The 18,505-nt window shown below is 42.4% G+C and overlaps 1 protein-coding gene across 4 annotated transcripts in view; it reads left to right on the forward strand.

Moving 5' to 3' along the window:
* The window catches only part of RTTN (rotatin), a 685,521-nt gene that overhangs the window by 118,047 nt on the left and 548,969 nt on the right, over positions 1–18,505 (forward strand). For all 4 annotated transcript variants that reach the window (XM_029590900.1, XM_029590899.1, XM_029590897.1 and 1 more), the window contains exon 12: positions 17,797–18,009. In XM_029590900.1, the coding sequence (XP_029446760.1) occupies positions 17,797–18,009 (213 nt within the window). The remainder of the gene's footprint in view (positions 1–17,796; positions 18,010–18,505) is intronic.

The following is an 18,505-nucleotide window of genomic DNA, read 5'->3' on the forward strand; positions in this document are numbered from 1 at the left end:
TCTCATATTTGGGTGAGTTTCCTCACTCAGAGGGTCATCAGATCTTCACAAGAGAGCACTGTGCTGTTCGTACATCTCACTTTGAATGTCAAAGTGGCCCCTAACCCCTACACTAATACCTAAACCTCACCTCGAGTTACTAGGTGGGCCTCCCATAGGGATATAAATACCTATCTAGTGTGAGGGCATTATGTCTAGCCTCTCTCTCAGCTTAAAACTACTAAACATGGTCCCCCCAGTGGTTGTATGTAGGAAATAGAACAATTCTGAAAGTTATTGCAATTTGCGCTTCGCATAGGTATTAGCTCAAATCGTGATAAATTGCCTATTACCATAAAACACACCCCTTTTCCTATTGCATGCGATATTTAGTGCATTTAGATCAGTGGTTCTCAATCTGTGGGTTGCGACCCCGGCGGGGGTCGAACGACCAAAACACCGGGGTCGCCTAAAGCCATCGGAAAATACATATTTCTGATGGCTTTAGCCGCTGAGAAGTCGCGCTACCGTCTGCAGCAGCGCTATTCAGCTGGAACGCACGCCGTTATGGATGCGCATTCCAAACTGAATGCCTGCGCGCATGCGCAGACGTGATTGCATCATCCGTCCGGGGCCTAAGGGGCGGGGGGAACGCTCCCCAGTCCATAGCAGCGCATTACATGTGTCCGGCACTTGCTGACGTCATCAGTGGGTGGACGCAGCAAGCGCCGGAGGACAGAAGCCTAGGAGGCGGAGAGGCAAGAGGCGGAGAGCCAAGAGAGCCTGCGAGACAGCCTGCTGGTGTAAAAAAGGTTAATAATGTAAAAACAGTACACACACCATACACACAATACTGTGTAAGTGTAAGGTGCTTTGTGTGTAATCATTACACAGTACACAAAGCAGCTTACACTTACACAAAGCACCATACATTTAAAAATGTGAACTACATCGGTCTTATACTATAAGAGATCACTATAAGATGTAGTTCACACTGTTCCCCAATGTATAATTATGTTTGATTTGTAGCAATGAGAATACATAATGCATTGTACATATTACTTCCCTTAACATATGACTTGGGGGTAACCTACACGGAGTGGCAGTTACTTCCATGGGAAACTTGCTGGGCAGACTGGATGGACATTGTCTTTTTTTGCTGTTGCTACTATGTTACTATGTATTGGCTCAACTCATGAAACTTAACGTTCCTCACCTGGAAAATAGCTTACCTAGTCACATTTACATTGGTTAGAAGAGTCAGTGAGTTTGCCAGGTTACTTTTTGGTACATGCTCCACTGCAGCCCTCAGCTTGTGGCCCTCCCCACTTGTCATGGCTAATTCAGCACTGTTTGTCCATGGAGAAAGCAAGTTTATTTACTGTAAACCACGTTATCTATAGACCCTGGAATGGAATTAGCCATGCTTAATACCTGCCTCCTCAGTGCAGAATTGTCTATGTAACTAATGTTAAGCTCTGCAGTCAATTGAGTGGCTCATGAGGCAATGTGAGCACGTGGGAACAACCATGCACGCTGAGTAAAATAAAAGCTCTGTGAGCTAGGAGAGAAGAGTCTGTTCAGCACTGCTAGATGACATCACCCATGGGTCATGGCTAATGCATCCTGCTGTCTGTGCAGACCCCCGTTTCCCAAAAGCCAGTGTGCTTATTGTAAAGAACAGAATTTTTCTCCGATTTCTGATTCATTGCTGAAGCAGTGAGTGCCTAGAGAACCCTTTACATATGGGTGCTATAAGATCTTGGGCTCTCTGGAGCTTGCTGCTGCTTTTATGTTAGCTTCCTTTACCCATTCATGCACTCCAGAAGTGAGGAATAAGAGGGTAGCACTCAAAGTTGAATATCTGAAAAATCTGGCAGGATGTATGTAGATTTTGATCTGACATTTCTATTTTTAATAAAGGTAAGAAGTGTTTGAAAATGGATGACGTTATATAGTTTTTTTGTGGAACTGCTTGTTTTTGCTGTTAAGATATCTTGTATCTTACATGACTTTCTCCAGCTTTTAAGATCATCTTGGTTTATAAGGTTATGCTGCCCTCTGCTTGTTCCTAGCACTCTAAACAGTGTTCAAACACGTTTGTTTTTTTTTTTTTATCAGGAGTATATTATATTGTCATGCTGGCTGAGAAAATAAAATCAATATGAAGTGAAGATTTTGTGTAGCGGCATCAGTGTGTGTGTGTTTTATTCAAACAGTTTTAGAACATGATGTATTTTATGTTTATACTGAAGTTAATTTCTATATATTAAGATTGTTTTAAGAAAAATATAACACGTATAATTTAAAAATAAATTTAAGCTGTCACTAGTATTTTCTAGATTTTTTATCCAACTTATAGCCTAATAAAAGGCCATAGCCATTACTTATTACTTGAAACTATTCCTAATGTTTAGTAAAGTGGATTTCTTACATTTGTGAAATCTTTACTAATCAGCTTTAGTGGGTTAATGCCTCTGTATATTTGCAGCTAGTCAGCTGGATAAAATTTAGCTTTCATAAAGTAGAAATTCTTGGTTAAAGGTAATGCAGGAAGCGCTGACTATTGATATCAAATATACGTCAGAACTTTACTTAAAATAATACCACCAAATGTCCTCATTATTCTTGATATACTAATGCTTTTTGAATGATTCCATCTCTTGGTGGAGCTGTAGGCAGGAGCACTATTTTTCCTGTGTTTTTTTAGCATTGTCATCTTAAGAATGAAATATGACAAGTGCATTTTTTTAGATCTCCTTCATACAGCTGGCCATATTCTTACGTTGACATATGAATGAGTAAGGCTGTTGCCTGTAGTATTGCTGCTCATGCTCATAAATTTTAAATTTAATGTAAAAGCAAGTTTGCTTACTGTAAACAGTGTTTTCCGTAGATAGCATGATTTAACCATGCTGTCTGGGTGACGTCATCCAGGTAGAGAGAGCTTTTCTTTCTACGCTGCAAGATCTGTCCTTGACTGCGTCTGCACAGTTGTTCCTGCGCTCTTCGAGCCGTCTCCTCAGTTTCTAAGCAAACACGTTGTTAAGTGTACTAGTTGTAGTAGATGTCAGTCCAGGGAGGAGGGTGGGGATGCATGGCTAAATCATCTTGCCATCTATGGAAAAACATTGTTTTTTTCCGTCGATAAGCAGGCTTATTTAGCCATGATGTATGGGAGTCCCAAGCAGATAGGTTGCTTACATTGCAGTTTTGTTAGGACATGGATGCAACCTATCTCCTGTGGACAGACGGACATTGTTTATGAACGTGATGTTGTACTGCTGATCCCAACGCACTGTCCGCTGCTGACTGCTGGTCCAGGCAGTAATGGGATGTGAACGTATGAATGGATGACCACGTTGCTGCTTTGCAAATCTTATGAATTGGCACATGATGTAGGTGTGCTATGGAGGCTGCCGTTGCTCTGACCTGATGTGCCTTTACTGGATTTAATAAAGTCTTTTATTTTTTTGAGTAGCAGAATTGGAATCAATTTGTTATCCAATTGGAGAGTGTCCTCTTAGAGACCGGCTTTCCCGGGTATTTTGGATAAATGACACAAAAAGTTAAGATGAGTGTTTAATTGTCTGAGTTCTGTTTTTATAGTATGCTAATGCTATTTTACAATCTAAGGTGTGGAGAGCCTTTTGTCTTTCATCAGTGTGAGGTTTGGGAAAAAAGATTGGTAACTAGATTGAATGGTTCAGGTGAAAAGCTGAGACTACTTCTGGAAGGAAGGAAGGATGAGTTTGTAATAGTACTTTGTCCTGATGGAATTATAAATATGGATAGTTGATTACAAGGGCTTGAGTTTCGCTGTCTCGTCGATGTAATGGCAATCAAAAAGAGAATTTTCCAAGTGAGATGTTTTAAGGATGCAGAGTCCGTGGTTTCGAATTGAGCTTCCATTAGGGTTTCAAGGACTATATTTACAACCCATGGAACAGGAGGTTTTCGGAGTGGTGGATGAATCTGTGTTAAATCCCTCATAAATTTTGTAACGTGAGGGTGGGAAGAAATTGCTGATCTTTTTTCTGTTGCTATAGCACTTAAGTGCACTTGAATGGATGTGACTGCTAATCCTGACATACATAGAGAATGTAAACATGACAGCAAAATTTGTGGGGAACAGGTAAAAGAGTTGACTCTTTGCTTGAACGCACCAGATAGAATATCTTTTCCATTTGAAAGCGTAATTTTTTCTCGTGGAAGGCTTCCTGGCTACTATTAATATCTTTGTGATATGTGAAGGGAAATGGAACTGTGTCAACACTTTCTGCTCATTTTCCATGCTGTTAACTGGAGAGAGGAGTGCATTGGGTGGATGAGATTCCCTACTCCTTGTGTTAAGAGGTGTGGGCTGATTCCTAGAGGAATCGGTGGTTAAATTGATAACTGAAATAGATAGGCATACCATGGCTGTCTCGGCCATGCTGGAGCAATGAGAATCATGTCCGCCTTGTCCGGTGTACTTTTGAATCCTGCATGAAATTAACAGAATTGGAGGATAGACATACAGTAGACCCTGTGACCAAGGAATGAGGAAGGCATCTTGGGATAATCTGTGTGCTGGGAAGGATTAAACGAAAGCTGTCCATTTTCTTGTTTGTCTCCGATGCAAAGAGATCCACACATGGAGTTCCCCAACATAGGAAGAGACTTTCCACCACAGTCTGGTTTAGAGACCATTTGTGAGGATGAAAGATTCTGCTGAGTTTGTCTGCTTTTGTGTTCGCAAGTCCTGGCAGGTGGGAAGCCTGAAGAACTACTTTGTTCTGTTCTGCCCACTCTGGTATCTGAACTGCTTCTCTGCAGAGAATACTTGAACCTGACCCTCCTTGTTTCTTTATGTAGAGCATCGCTACTTGGTTGTCTGAATTATTATTGACTTGCTTCAGATTCACGAATGAAAAGTACGCAATGCATTCTTTATTGCTCTACTTCTAGTAGGTTTAATTGATAATATAGTTCCTTTGGGGTCCAGAAACCCTGTGTTTTCAGATGGTAAAGATGCCCCCCCCCAACCCTTTGTTGAAGTAACCATAGTTATGATTAACTGATGTGGAGGGATGCTGAGTGGCGCTCCGTCTGTCAAAACTGATGGCTTTAGCCACCATGGTCCTCTTCCTTAGGGTCCATAATCAGTCATTCATACACAGTCTCTGTCTCACACAGACCAGTAACCTCCCTAACCAGACTCTCTTCCTCACACACACCAGTCACCTCCCTGACCAGTCTCTCTTCCTCACAAACACCAGTCACCTCCCTGACCAGTCTCTATCTCTTACACACACACACACACACACACACACACACACACACACACACACACACACACCAATCACCTCCCTGACCAGTCTCCTGTCTTTCTCACACACACACACACATACACCAGTCACCGCTCTGACCAGTCTGTTCCACACACACACCAGTCTCTGTCTCACACACACACACAAGTCATCTCCCTGACCAGTCTGTCTCACACACACACAGCACCAGTCACCTCCCTGACCAGTCTCTTATCTCTTACACACAGACACCAATCACCTCCCTGACCAGTCTCCTTTCTTCTCACACACACACACACCAATCACCTCCCTGACCAGTCTCCTGTCTTTCTCACACACACACACACACACCACACATACACACACACACACACCAGTCACCGCTCTGACCAGTCTCTTCCACACACAAGTCACCTCCCTGACCAGTCTCTGCCTCTCTCACACACAGACACCAGTCACCTCCCTGACCAGTCTGCCTCTCACACCAGTCACCTCCCTGACCAGTCTGCCTCTCACACCAGTCACCTCCCTGACCAGCCTCTCTCACACCAGTCACCTCCCTGACCAGTCTCTGTCTCTCTCTCACACACACACACTCCCTGACCAGCCTCTGCCTCTCTCACCCACAGACACCATTCACTTCCCTGACCAGTCTGCCTCTCTCACACCAGTCACCTCTTTGACCAGTCTGTCTCACACACACACATACACTAGTCACCTCCCTGACCAGTCTGTCTCTCACACACACACGCTCTCTCACTTACATACAAGCTCTTAATCACACACAAATGCTCTTGGTCCCTTTCTACCACACACCCACAAAGTTGCCACTCTCACACACACACACAAACTCACATGGAACCCCTTATTGTTTGGCCCAATAAGCCAGATCTCCACTCTTCAGCTGCCTCCGGCCTGGCCTCCAGCAGCAGCACGCGGTGTTTCTCCGCACTTCAACCACTGCCAGCTTGGCCTCCGGCAGCAGCACTCCCCTACCAACTGCAATCTCCAGTCCACCCCTGGGGTGAAGGGAAGCACAAGTAAGGCAGTGGAACACTGAGAGCCGCAACACACCTGCCACTGCTTGGCAGTGCAACACTAGTGTGTTGCGACACATTGTTTGAGAATGTATCACATTTGTAGATTTGAAATATAATAAAAAAATGTTGAATATAAACATCTTAGATTGTAAAAGAGCACCATCTTTCCCCATTGATAGGACAAAAGACATTGGCAAGTCCTCTCATTTTAATAGACCTGGCTAACTGTCCTAAAATGTACAATCAAAAATTAGTGCAGCATTTGCTACTTTTTGCCCTATTTTCAGTATGGCTAGGCTTTTGCATTTTTGGAGTCCTCCCCTTTCTTGTGGGTTGTGTCTCAGGGATATATATAGTTCCCTCTGAGTATGTGCACAAGGTCTTTCCTCCCCAAGGATTGATCAAGGAGGTCTTTCTGCTCTCAAGGCGAACTGATCAAGAAGGGAACTGCTGCGTCAGACTGATTAAAGTAGGAGTTTTTGCTGCTACACAGTGGACTGACCTAGGAAGTTGGATTTTTGAAAAAAGAGTAGATTTTTGAAAAATATTTGCTATTTTTGATCCTGTGGTCCGTATTCTGAAGGATAGACAATTCCCTTGTTTCTAAAGGATTGGGCCTCTGATTTTCATCTTTGTGCCCAGTAAACAACAAAGGTTGAGTATTTTTGGGAATATGTTTGGAGAAGAAGTTTTTGGAGATTTTTGAGACTAGTGGTTGTAGTAATGTTAGTTTTTCCTTTCTGTGCACATTGGAGGTTGGCTGTTTTAACCCACAGCCATCGAACAGTGGGTGAAGCTGCTGATTTTTGGAAAGGACTGTTTGAAAAGTATTTTGAGACAGCTAATTTGGAGAATTTTGTGTTTTTGTCTCTTCCCCCCCCCCCCCCCCCCCATTTACTTGTTATTGAGAACAATCATCCTACCCTCTACAGGGAAGAGATAGTGGAGACCAATTTCCAACCTCCCATTCGTAGCAAAACTAATTGAAAAAGTCATCCAGAGACAACTAGATATCTATCTTGAATCAAATAACATTTTATTTCCGAATCAATTCGGTTTTAGAAAAAAAATTAATACAGAATCTCTTTTAATCTCCCTTTCAGATACTATTCTTACGGGTTTTGATTACGGTCAAAGCTACTTTCTAGTCTTATTGGATCTTTCGGCAGCTTTTGATATGGTGGATCACCATATCTTACTCTCTTGTCTTAAAGAGATTGGGATACAAGATGTTGTTTTAAACTGGTTTATGTCCTTTTTAACCAACCGACTTTTTCATGTAAAGATAAAAAATACATTCTCCAATAACTTTCCTTTAGAAACGGGAGTGCCGCAAGGCTCAACGCTTTCCTCTACACTTTTTAATATTTATCTATTACCAATCTGCCATTTTCTCTCAGGACTAGGCCTCAATTTTTATATATATGCCGATGACATACAGTTCCTTGTCCCTATAGAGGTGTCCATAGAACATTCTCTCAAAACTGTTGCTATGTATCTAAACGCTATTAATCAATTACTTATACCTCTGAAACGTATTCTTAACACACAGAAAACTGAGATTTTTAGAACGAAAATGTATGGAAACAGAAATACCACCAATATGTCTCAGCAGCATTTCTTAGATAAAAATATCCACATTTGTTAGGGACCTAGATATCACCTTGGATACGGAACTAGGATTAAAAAAGCACATTGCATTGAAAATAAGAGATGGATACTTCAAGCTTCTTACCTTAAGAAAGTTGAAACCCCTCCTGGACCCAAAAGATTTTAGATCAGTTCTACAAGCTCTGATACTATCTAATATTGACTATTGTAATGCCTTATTGCTTGGCCTTCCTCACAGTACCACAAGACCATTGCAGGTTTTACAAAACGCGGCAGAAAGGGTGTTATCTGGAGTAAAGAAATATGATCACATCACCCCCATCCTAATCTCATTACATTGGCTGCCCATTACGTTTTGCATACAATATAAAGTAGCTTGCATTCTTCATAATATACTTTACGGAAAAAAAACAGAATGGTTAAACTCTGCCATCCATTTACATATACCGCAAAAGAACATTAGATCTAGTAATAAAGGTCTCCTATCCATCCCCACAATTAAATCAGCACTACTCAGCGAAGTCAGAGAGAGAGCAATCTCGATTGCAGGCCCCAAGCTTTGGAATACCATCCCACCCACCCACTTTGGGTGGGATGGCATTTAATGGTGCTTTGACCTCTGCTACTACTAGCCACTGTATGTATTCGCTGATCCAAAATATGTGTGAGGTTGGACTGAGTTGTGTTGGCCACCAGTGAACCAAGGGTCCCGAAGGTATAAACTTCCTCCCCGTCAGATGTGCCTGGCATCCTAGGGGCTAAGAGATAAGTCTGATCCAGGAAGGAAGAGAAAGCCCTGGGAAGTGTGCAGCCCCCTCAGATTTAGAAGTCCAACGATCTGGGGGTTCTGCTATATTAGATTCTGGACTCTTTCTCCTTTTGCTATGACAAAGACTTCTCTGGAAGTCTTTGTAAAAGTACATAATGTATGAACAATAGCGTCTATAGCTCTGCCTTTACTGAGGAAATATGTGCACATGGAATTCAGTTCATACATTCACTTTGTGCTACTGCTTAGATTCTGACTCCTCCCAATACATAACTTTTGTCAGTCAATATTAAGAAACTTTGTTTTAAATAGTTAATTACAACATTTTGTTGCTGTGCTCCTTCCTGACTAAACTCAGTTTGGTGCATTGTCTTAAGGAAAATATGAAGTGAGGACTCTAAGACAACTATTAGCTTGGGAGTCCTCACTTGTGTGATTAATTTATCCAGCTTGTCCATAGAGAAAATGTTACTTATCTTGGTGTTCTCTATGGACAGCAGGGTAATCAGCCATTGATACCCCCCGCCTCCCTTTGGAGTTCAACATTTTTTTCTATATAAGCTTTGATATATAACTGAGATTGATTCACAGTGTACATCTTTATGATAAGGACTGCAGATGAACAAATGGGATTCTAGCCCTTTCTAGCTCAGATGATGCCACCTCAAATTTGAGATTGATTATCCTTTTGTCAATGGAGAAAACAAATTATAGGTAAACAACTTTGTTGCAGGTCAGACAAACTGATCTATAAAAAGTACTGAAAGTCAAGAAAGAATATTTGTAATGCAGCTTCTAAACACATTGCGTTTGATATTCAGCATCACTTAACCGGATAAGTTCTAACTTATCCGGCTAAGTGGTGGCATTTGAAAATCTGACTGTTCAGCAGCTGTCAGCTGAATAGCTAATTTTCTGGCTAAGTGGTTAGCCATATAACTGGTGGGTGGGATAGGAGTGTAACTGAGAAGAACTGCTTATCTGGCTAACTTAACTGGATAAGTAGCAATGTTTAGACTTTAGACTATTGAGCAGGTTTAAAGTTAGTTGGATAAACATTTATGGTTAACTCAAAAGTTATCCGGGTACTTCAGAGACGCAGCCTACTGCTAAGTATCCTGGCTAGGTTAGCCAGATATGTAGATGGCTATGGTTTGAATATCTACCTCATGAATACTTTTTGAAAACGTAACCTGTTATCTATTGTAGTTTGCTGTTCATTTGCATAAAAGAAACACTTAGCCCAGATAAAATATGGCAGTTTTCCACTATTGAAAAACGGACCCAACTGAAATATCCAAAGTGTGATAGATATCATAGAACCTGATTTCCATTGTTTGATGTTGCTGGAAGGGAGTCTAGATATAGGGTGGGTAATGTCAAACATCCAGCATAACTGATGCTGAAAATACATGCATAAGCTACATTAGTTTTCCAAGCGAATTTGTGTGCTTTTAGTCCACTTTGAAAATTATCCCACACATTTTTTTGGTGTGCACAAAATAGTCCTGAAATACTGAGTACAATTCTGGAGACAACACATTCAAAAGGATATAAACAGGATGGAGTCTGTTTAGACTAGAGGGTGCCTACTAAAATGGTCAATGGTCTTCGTTCGAAAGCATATGGGCATAGTCGTAAAGATCCAAACATGTATACCCTAGAGCAGAGCTTTCCAAACTTTTCATGTTGGTGACACACTTTTTAGACAAACATAATTTCGGGACACAGTAATTAGTCTACAAGCAAACCGGAGGTTAAAGGTTAAATGAACGAAATGTATTTCGACAATTTATGTATGTTTCCTTAAATATATACATAATAAAATGTTTCACGACACAACATATCTTGTGAAAACCTTTCGTTTATATTAAAAATATATAATATTCCAAGATTAATGTTATTGTTATAATTTATGAGTAACAATAATAAAACAAAGTTATTGTGTTATTCAATTTACCTCTTTAATGAGATATATGAGCTTGATGGGATGAACACAGCTTTTGAATATTTGGTGTTAATAAAAAAGTCCAAAGGGTCTTCTGCATAATTTTAAAAAGCTGGCCAGTTTCACACTATATAATTATTTGATAGCCTCATTCAACTAATTCTATATGGCTGTGAGAGTGAAGTCTGGAATTTATAGGAAGGGACAGAATGTCAATATAAATCCTGCACCTCCAGTTCTGTAACTCTGTGCATCCACTGAAATTCCCCCAAACAATGGAGCTTGGATGTTTCCCTTACAGCTCATCATACTAAAAGATATTTTCAAATTCTGGTGTCACCTCACAGTAACAGCAGCACAAACACCTTCCACTGCCAGGCACATTGTGAACTAAAATAAAACCTCGCAAAAAAGACACTCAAAATCTATACTGCAATCCCATTGTAACATAACAGTAATAACACCAAGGACTCAAACAACAATAACCCTACCTGTGAAAAAGCATGGGTAAATATTACACTGGGTCCTAGAATACCAATACACCACCTACTGAGGAAACAAAACAAACCCGATTGCTATAGATCCCTATGCTAGCAGAATCTCTCATCATGGTCACACACACAGAGCAGAGACAGACCCTCACCAAATACAGAATACAAAATAAAGGAGCACAAATTAGACAAAAACTGAAATGGAAACTCCAAGAAGCCAGACTCTGTGTATTAACAATGGAAAAACAGAACCACCATTCCTCATAAAACAAACAAAATCAAGAAACATAAAGCATCAGTTATAATAGTAAAACCGTACTAATAAAAGAATATTTTAAAACTACTGATAAATAGAATTTCTATTAATTAAAATCATATACATTTTTTACAATTTCCCAGAGGTTATCCTCTCTCACACAGACTCACATGTCCATTCTCTCTCACACATACACTGTCACATACATACACATTCATGCTCTTATACCCACCATAACCTCTCGCAGACACTGACACACTCTCAGGCTCTAAGACACTCTCTCCCCCTCCACACACACCCCACACACAAACTCTTACTCCCCTGGATTTTCTCATACACACTCTCTCTGGCTCCCTCACATACACACAAACACACACACCCAGGCAAGTTCCCAATCATTCTCACACACTGAAACTGACCCCCAGGCAGGCTCCCATTCATTTTCACACCACTCCCTCACCATCCCCCAGACAGGCACCCATCCATTCACACACATACACCCCCAGGCAGGCACCCATTCATACACATGCACACACTCTCTTTCTTTTGCCAGCAACCTCGGAGCCTCTCTCATTCCTCTGCTGCCACTGATGCCGCATGGCTATTGGGGAGGCGCTGATTGCTGCTATTGGCACTGAAGCCCATTCTGCTGCCTCCTCTGTGCAGGCCCCGTGGGTTTCCAGTTCCTCCATGTTGATCTCGTACATTGTGAGATCCGCATAGAGAAAGTGCTACTCTTGACATTAACAAAGATTACATGTGCCAATCAGTAAAAAGTAATTTTTTTTTCTTTTTTTTTTTTACCTTTGCTGTCAGATCTTAGTTTTCTAATTGGTTGGTCCCAGGCTTTTTTGTTCCACCTCCCCTTTCTTATTTTTTTGCCAATTCATTTCATATTGTCTTTTTTTCTATTTCTTTTCTCTCCATCTATCTTCTTCCCTCAAACATACAGTCAGGTTCTCATTCTCACATGCTTTCTCTCTCTCTCTCACACACACACAGGCTCTCTCTCTCATACAATCATTCATACACAGTCTCTCTCTTGCACATGCTGTCTGACTCTCACACACCCAGGCTCTCTCTCACTCCCACATGCTGTCTTGCTCATGCACAGGCTCTCACTGTCACATGCTGTCTCTCTCTCACACACACACAGGCTCTCACATGCTGTCTCTGCAAACATTGAGATCCTCACTCCCACACCCAATCTCTCAACTCACACAGGCACCCAATCTCTCAACTCATCTCATACACGCACACAATCTCTCAATTCAGCTCATACAGGCACCCAATCTCTCAACTCAGCTAATACACGCACCCAATCTCTCAACTCAGCTCATACACGCACTCTACGGGCCCTCAGCCTCTCTCTTACCTCTGGGCCTCCTCTTCGCGGGTCGCTGCAGGATTGGCTCTGCAGCGGCCCTGATCTTCTCAGGCCGATCGCGGCGACTCTGATGTTCTCGGGCCGATCCGATCCGCGGTGGGGGCCCTGCTACCGGGCCTCTTCTCGCCCGCTGCAACAACGCGGCTCCTCTTCTGCACGCGGCTGCTTCATCTCCTTCCTGCCCGTGCGGCTCCGGCAACATTTTTCTTCCGGGGCCGCGTGGGCAGGAAGGAGGCGGAGCACCTGCACGTTTAGACGTGCCCTTTTTCTTCGGGCCGTGGTGACGTGAACTCACCACGGTCTTACCGATCTTCCGGCTGTGTGTCTGCGGCACACAGCACAACGATTCTTCGCTGCTCAGCCGCCAGTGGGATGAGCTCCACCGGCGGCCGCATTGGCTCCCACTTGCCGGTGTGTCACGTGCACCAGGCTTGCGCGACACACCGGCACACCTCAGGCGACACACCAAAGTGTCGCGACACACACTTTGGAAAGCTCTGCCCTAGAGGGAAGGTGAAATAGGGGAGCTATGATAGAGCCATTCAGATATCTCAAAAGTTTCCATGCACAGGAGGTGAGCCTTTTTCAATGAAGAGGAGGCTCTAGTACGAAGAGTCATGAGATGAGTTTGAAAGGGAATAGGCTCAGGAGTAATCTTAGGAAATATTTCTTTACAGAGAGGGTGGTGGATGTATCTCCCAGTGGATGTGGTGGAGACCAAAACAGTATCTGAATTCAGTAAAGCATGGGATAATTACAGGGGATCTCTAAAGAAGTGATGAGAATTATAAAGCTGATGGGCTATACTATCTTTTTCTGCCATCAAGTTTCTATGTATATGGGGCCACACATAGTTTTTTGAAAGTTACCTTCCTATATGAAATCTTTGGATATCTTGTTTTGTCTGTATTCTGAGGTTAATTGAGGTTGAACAAGAAACAATATTAACCAATTATTTTTGATTTTATTGGCATTTTTAAAAGATATCTCTTATAAATTGTGTGTTATAATTCAGTTTACATGAATACAGATAAAACTGTTTACAGGAAAGGGGTGGAAAAGCTGCTAAGCATGAAAAATGATCTTTTGTTTTTTTGTTTGCTTTATTTTTCACTTTGGTTTTGTATTAGGCTTTTAGCAACTTGGTTTTGCTTATTTGTATTTTGACATTTTTTGCTTTGCCTTTCCCCTCGCAATTGTATTCCTTCCCCATTTCCCTCCACTTGGCAGCAGACACCAGGCACCATATTTTAGGGCCTGAATAAGCTGGTTTCTGGTTTTTCTTGTTTGTTTTTGTTTTTTTATAGTCATAGAGCAGGATATATAGTAGGTTATTTGAATCTTAATTTCACACATTTTTCTGCTGAAATTCTTATGCTCTAAGATCTGTAATGAACTGTGCCTACTGGGATCTGCAGAACAGAAGATAAAAATAAAAATTAATTTCCAGTAATAATTATGAATACTTCAGACATGGATGATTGTACAGTTGGATATGTCCGTTTTTAAACAGAAGGTTTCTCATTTAGTGAAGCAACTCTGTGTATACCAGACTATTCCAGAGCAAGTATTTGTGGGGAAAAAAGGTAGTTTTATTTTTTGTTAATTTATAGTAAAATCATCTTTGGACAATTACAACGAGGCCAGGATTCAAACACACCTAAAATTGCTAACTTATCTGGCTAAAGTTAGCCAGATTAATTATCCTGGATATTCAGCAGAATGAAGATCCTGCTGAATATCTCTGAATAAAGTTATCCACCTATCTTTAGCCTGTTAACTTTGAACCTGGCCAGATAACCTTGAACAGATCTGGTTATGTTTAAAGTTCTTCAGTTAAGTGTACCTGGATAATTTAAGGCTTAACTGGCTATTATTCAAAAGAATATAGCTGGTTAAGTGGCAATAGTGCTGCATGGGCCTCGTGGCCCAATTCCCCAGCCTTCACCCAGTGACTGAAAAATCTGGCCCTCCTGTGCCGAGCCCTTCTCACGCCAATCAAACCTATTCAAGTAAACTTTAAAAAATTGAAAATGTCTGGGTCCACTCACTTTCCCTTCTCCAGTTTTGCAAAAAAAGGTACAGGAGTTCCCTCTCCTTTGCTCTTTGTTCTATATCTTGAGCCCTTAGCATGGGCTATTACATCCCACCTAAATGTACGTAGGATGGAAGGTACTGAGGGCGCAAAGTGTAAGGTTGCCCAATTTGCTGCTGATGTCCTTCTTTTCATTAAGCACCCAATGGAGTCACTAATGACCCTGACTAAATTGATCTTTGACTTTCATTGGAGCTCCAGTTCACTGTGTGTACCCAGATCAGTTCAGACTCTTGGGTTTTATACCCCTGCCAGCAGATGGAGACAGATAACGTTTTATTGAAACTGCTATATATCAGTGTTCCACCTGCAGTCCCTTAGTATTTTTTCTGTCTCTAGCAGATGGCAGATAGTGCAAAACCTGCAGTCTGAGTTAAAAAAAAGAAAGAGGAAGTAGATTTAGAAGATCTCAAAGGGAGCCTCCTGGGGAGTTGTAAGGTCTTGGTGGGGCTATCCTTCTGGTTGAGGCAGATGAGCAAGGGGGGTTGTGACCCTTCTTTAGCACGCTTCAGTTACCATGAGGCTGGTATCTGGTGGTCCAAATCCCTCAGCTCACACGAGGCAGCGCTGTGACCTGCTGGTGATCCTGGCCACTCCACCAAGGATGTAGGGAAGTATTTTTTTCTTTGTCTTCCTTTGTTTGCTGGTAAAGTTTAAAAAAAAGAAAAAAGAGGTGATTGTTTTTTTTTTCTTCTGCCGCGGTTTGCTGCTTAGATCGGGGACACAGGTGATTGAAGGTTTGCGGTGCAACGGGCAGGACTCCCGGTGGTCAGTAGCTCAGCAGTGCTGAGACTAGAGGTGCAGCTTCAGGCCCTAAGCATGCATTCTAAGCCATGCCTCATGCTTCTCTATGCTGGGCCTGCGGGGAGTCGTGTTTGCAGCTTAATCATCAAAATCTATGCACTGGGTGTGCTGTTGGTAGGGAGGATACATTGGCAGGGCCCTCCCCTCGTGTTTGCACTGCATGTTTGGTACGCCATGCCAGAGCTTCTCCCAGGGTCTCTCTCTCCAGCGCAGGGGATCAGCAGCCATTTTGGATACTGCCACGCAGTCAGCCTCGCGGTTTCAGGGGAGCCTGAGCCTTTTCCACCGCAGCTGTCCCCAGCTACTTATGGGTCCTGGGATGGATCAGGATGATTTAGAGGGGGAAGATTTTCCTCTGGATGCGGGGCCCACGGGTGGTGAATCTTCTCAGGATCAGGATTCTGATGATTCTCAGTGGTTCTTTTTTTTTTCTGAATTTGTTCTCCTGATGCACAAGGCCTTTCTAGCCAGGAAAATGTAAGGGGGCATGGTGACTCAAGGCCTTGAATCCTAGAGGGTCCAAAACATGAACAAAGTCTAATCCTCTTAAGAGCACGCTGAGGGAATTTGGCGTGTCTTGGACCTGGCTTTGGGTTCTGGTGATCAGCAGGGTGATACGGATGATTCGGAGGATCTGCAGAAGGCCCCTGAGACAGTCCCTAGGGAGGGTCCACTGCAGGATGCGCCAGACTTGATCCAGGATCCGCAGGAGGTGTCTGTGGTGGAAGGCAAGGATTTCGGAGCTACATGTGTTATCCTGTTGGGATCCGTTTTTGCAGATTTCGGAGGCAGGGGTGGTGTTACGCACGGTGCCCTCCTTTTAGCCAAAGGTAGTATCAGGGTTCCACACTAATCAGAATGTGGAACTACTGGCCTTTCTGCATCTGGATTCCTTAGCCCTAATGCAAGGGAACTGAGGCTTTTGTATGTCTGCCGGGCATTGTTACAGTATCTGAAGGTCTCTAATGAATTTTGTATGGCATATCACCTTTTCATTCTCTGGAATGGCCCAAAGAAGAGGTGTCAAGCTTCCAAAGCTACCATTGTGCGTTGGGTCAAGCAGACGATTGATTCAGTGCATATTTCTAGGGGTCGGTCGGTGCCTGAAGATTTGAGAGCACATTTGATGCATTTGCAGGCAGCCTCTTGGACTGAAGCCCAGCAGTTGTCACTACAAGAGATCGGCAGGGTATCGACTTGGAAGTTGCTGCACACTTCCACCAGACAATATAGGTTGGATATCGGGGCTCTGACTGTGGCCAGTTTTAGTGAGTGTTCTGCAAGCGGGAGTCTCCAAGTCCCACCCATGTTTAGTGGGCTTAGGTACATCCCAGGAGTCTGGACTGATTTGGGTACATACAGGGAAAGGAAAGTTGGTTTTTACCTGCTAATTTTCATTCTTGTAGTACCATAGATCGGTCCAGACACCTGCCCATGGTATGAGAGGGAGAATCATCTGCTCGTTTCATAGCTATGTTGGAGTTTTGCAGAGTTGTTAGCAGGTCACCATGCTGTTTTCATTTTACTGGAGTTTATTTCATTGCATGTTACAGTGTCGCCACCCTCCTGTTCGTGGATATTTGGGTGGGCTGTTAAAATTAGTTGTTTGGTTTTGGCATCTTCGCTTGGATACAGTTCTATACTGAGGGACTGCAGGTGGCACACTGTTATATAGCAATTTCAATAAAACTTTATCTATCTCCATCTGCTGGCAGGGGTACAAAACCCTGGAGTCTGGACTGATCTGTGGTACTACAGGAATGAAAATTAGCAGGTAAGAACCAGTTCCAGCCTGCCCGTGTGCCAGATGTCATCATCAAAGGCCCAGAATGTCTCGTTTCAGCGCATCATCAGCGCAACATTCTGTGCTTCAGTGATAACGCCTGGCACTCAGGTAAGTTGGAAGGAGTGTCAAGCTGCATCTAATGTTATTTTTAAAAGGGCAGGTGAGCTGGAAAAAAGGCAACGGGCCAGATTTGGCCCACGGGCCTTAGTTTGCCCACCCCTTCTCTATAAGTATTTACCTCTTTGGTGAATCCTTAAAGCCATTCCTTCTTTTTCTGTAATGCAACATTTCTAATTTCTATATAATAATTTTTCTCATATCACTTTTATTCTTTCTAAGGCCAGCAACATTTTACCAGAAAGCTTGATGACTGCTTTGTTCCTTCTATCGTTGGACATGCCTTTCTGCATGACGTATCCCAGTGTTCATGAGTCCATCATAGCTTATTTGGAGCAATTAAATTCTGAGAACTATGCTATTTATAAACAAGCTGCTGAAATAGTGTATTCAATGGAATGCACCTGCTCCTTTTTATCTGATCTTGGCAAGAAGGTATGGCTTTCCATTCTATTCTTTTTGCAAACACTTTCACCCTTTAGAAGGCTAAAAATGTGGTTAATGTAACTTCAACCTTAGACTAAGGCTATTTCTCCTCCTATAGTTTGAGCAGAATTGTATAGTTTTTGAAAGCTACAGTAAGAAAAATGTAATAGGTCTTGTAGTCAAAAGGTTTCTCTTTTTTTGTGTCTGTAGCAAAACTCTTTAGACAAAGATGTATGCAAGTGATGCAAAACAGAATCTGTTTCTTTTTGTTAGTCCTTGTCTTAAAATGTAGCTGTTGATATTCAAAGACTTTGTCCAGGTAACTTTTCGCATTACCTGCACAAAATGGAGAATCAAAAATGTCTGCCTGCTCCCTGCCTCGAGTTTATGCAAGTAACTTGTTGCTGGTACAATATTTACCAATCTACAAAGAGCCAGCACTGGGAGACGTTACTGGAATGCAGTTTAATTTTGTCCCTACAGTGCTAAGATTGAGCTACCCAGC

The sequence above is a fragment of the Rhinatrema bivittatum genome, chromosome 2, assembly GCF_901001135.1.
Source record: "Rhinatrema bivittatum chromosome 2, aRhiBiv1.1, whole genome shotgun sequence".
NCBI classification, from domain to species: Eukaryota; Metazoa; Chordata; class Amphibia; order Gymnophiona; family Rhinatrematidae; genus Rhinatrema; species Rhinatrema bivittatum.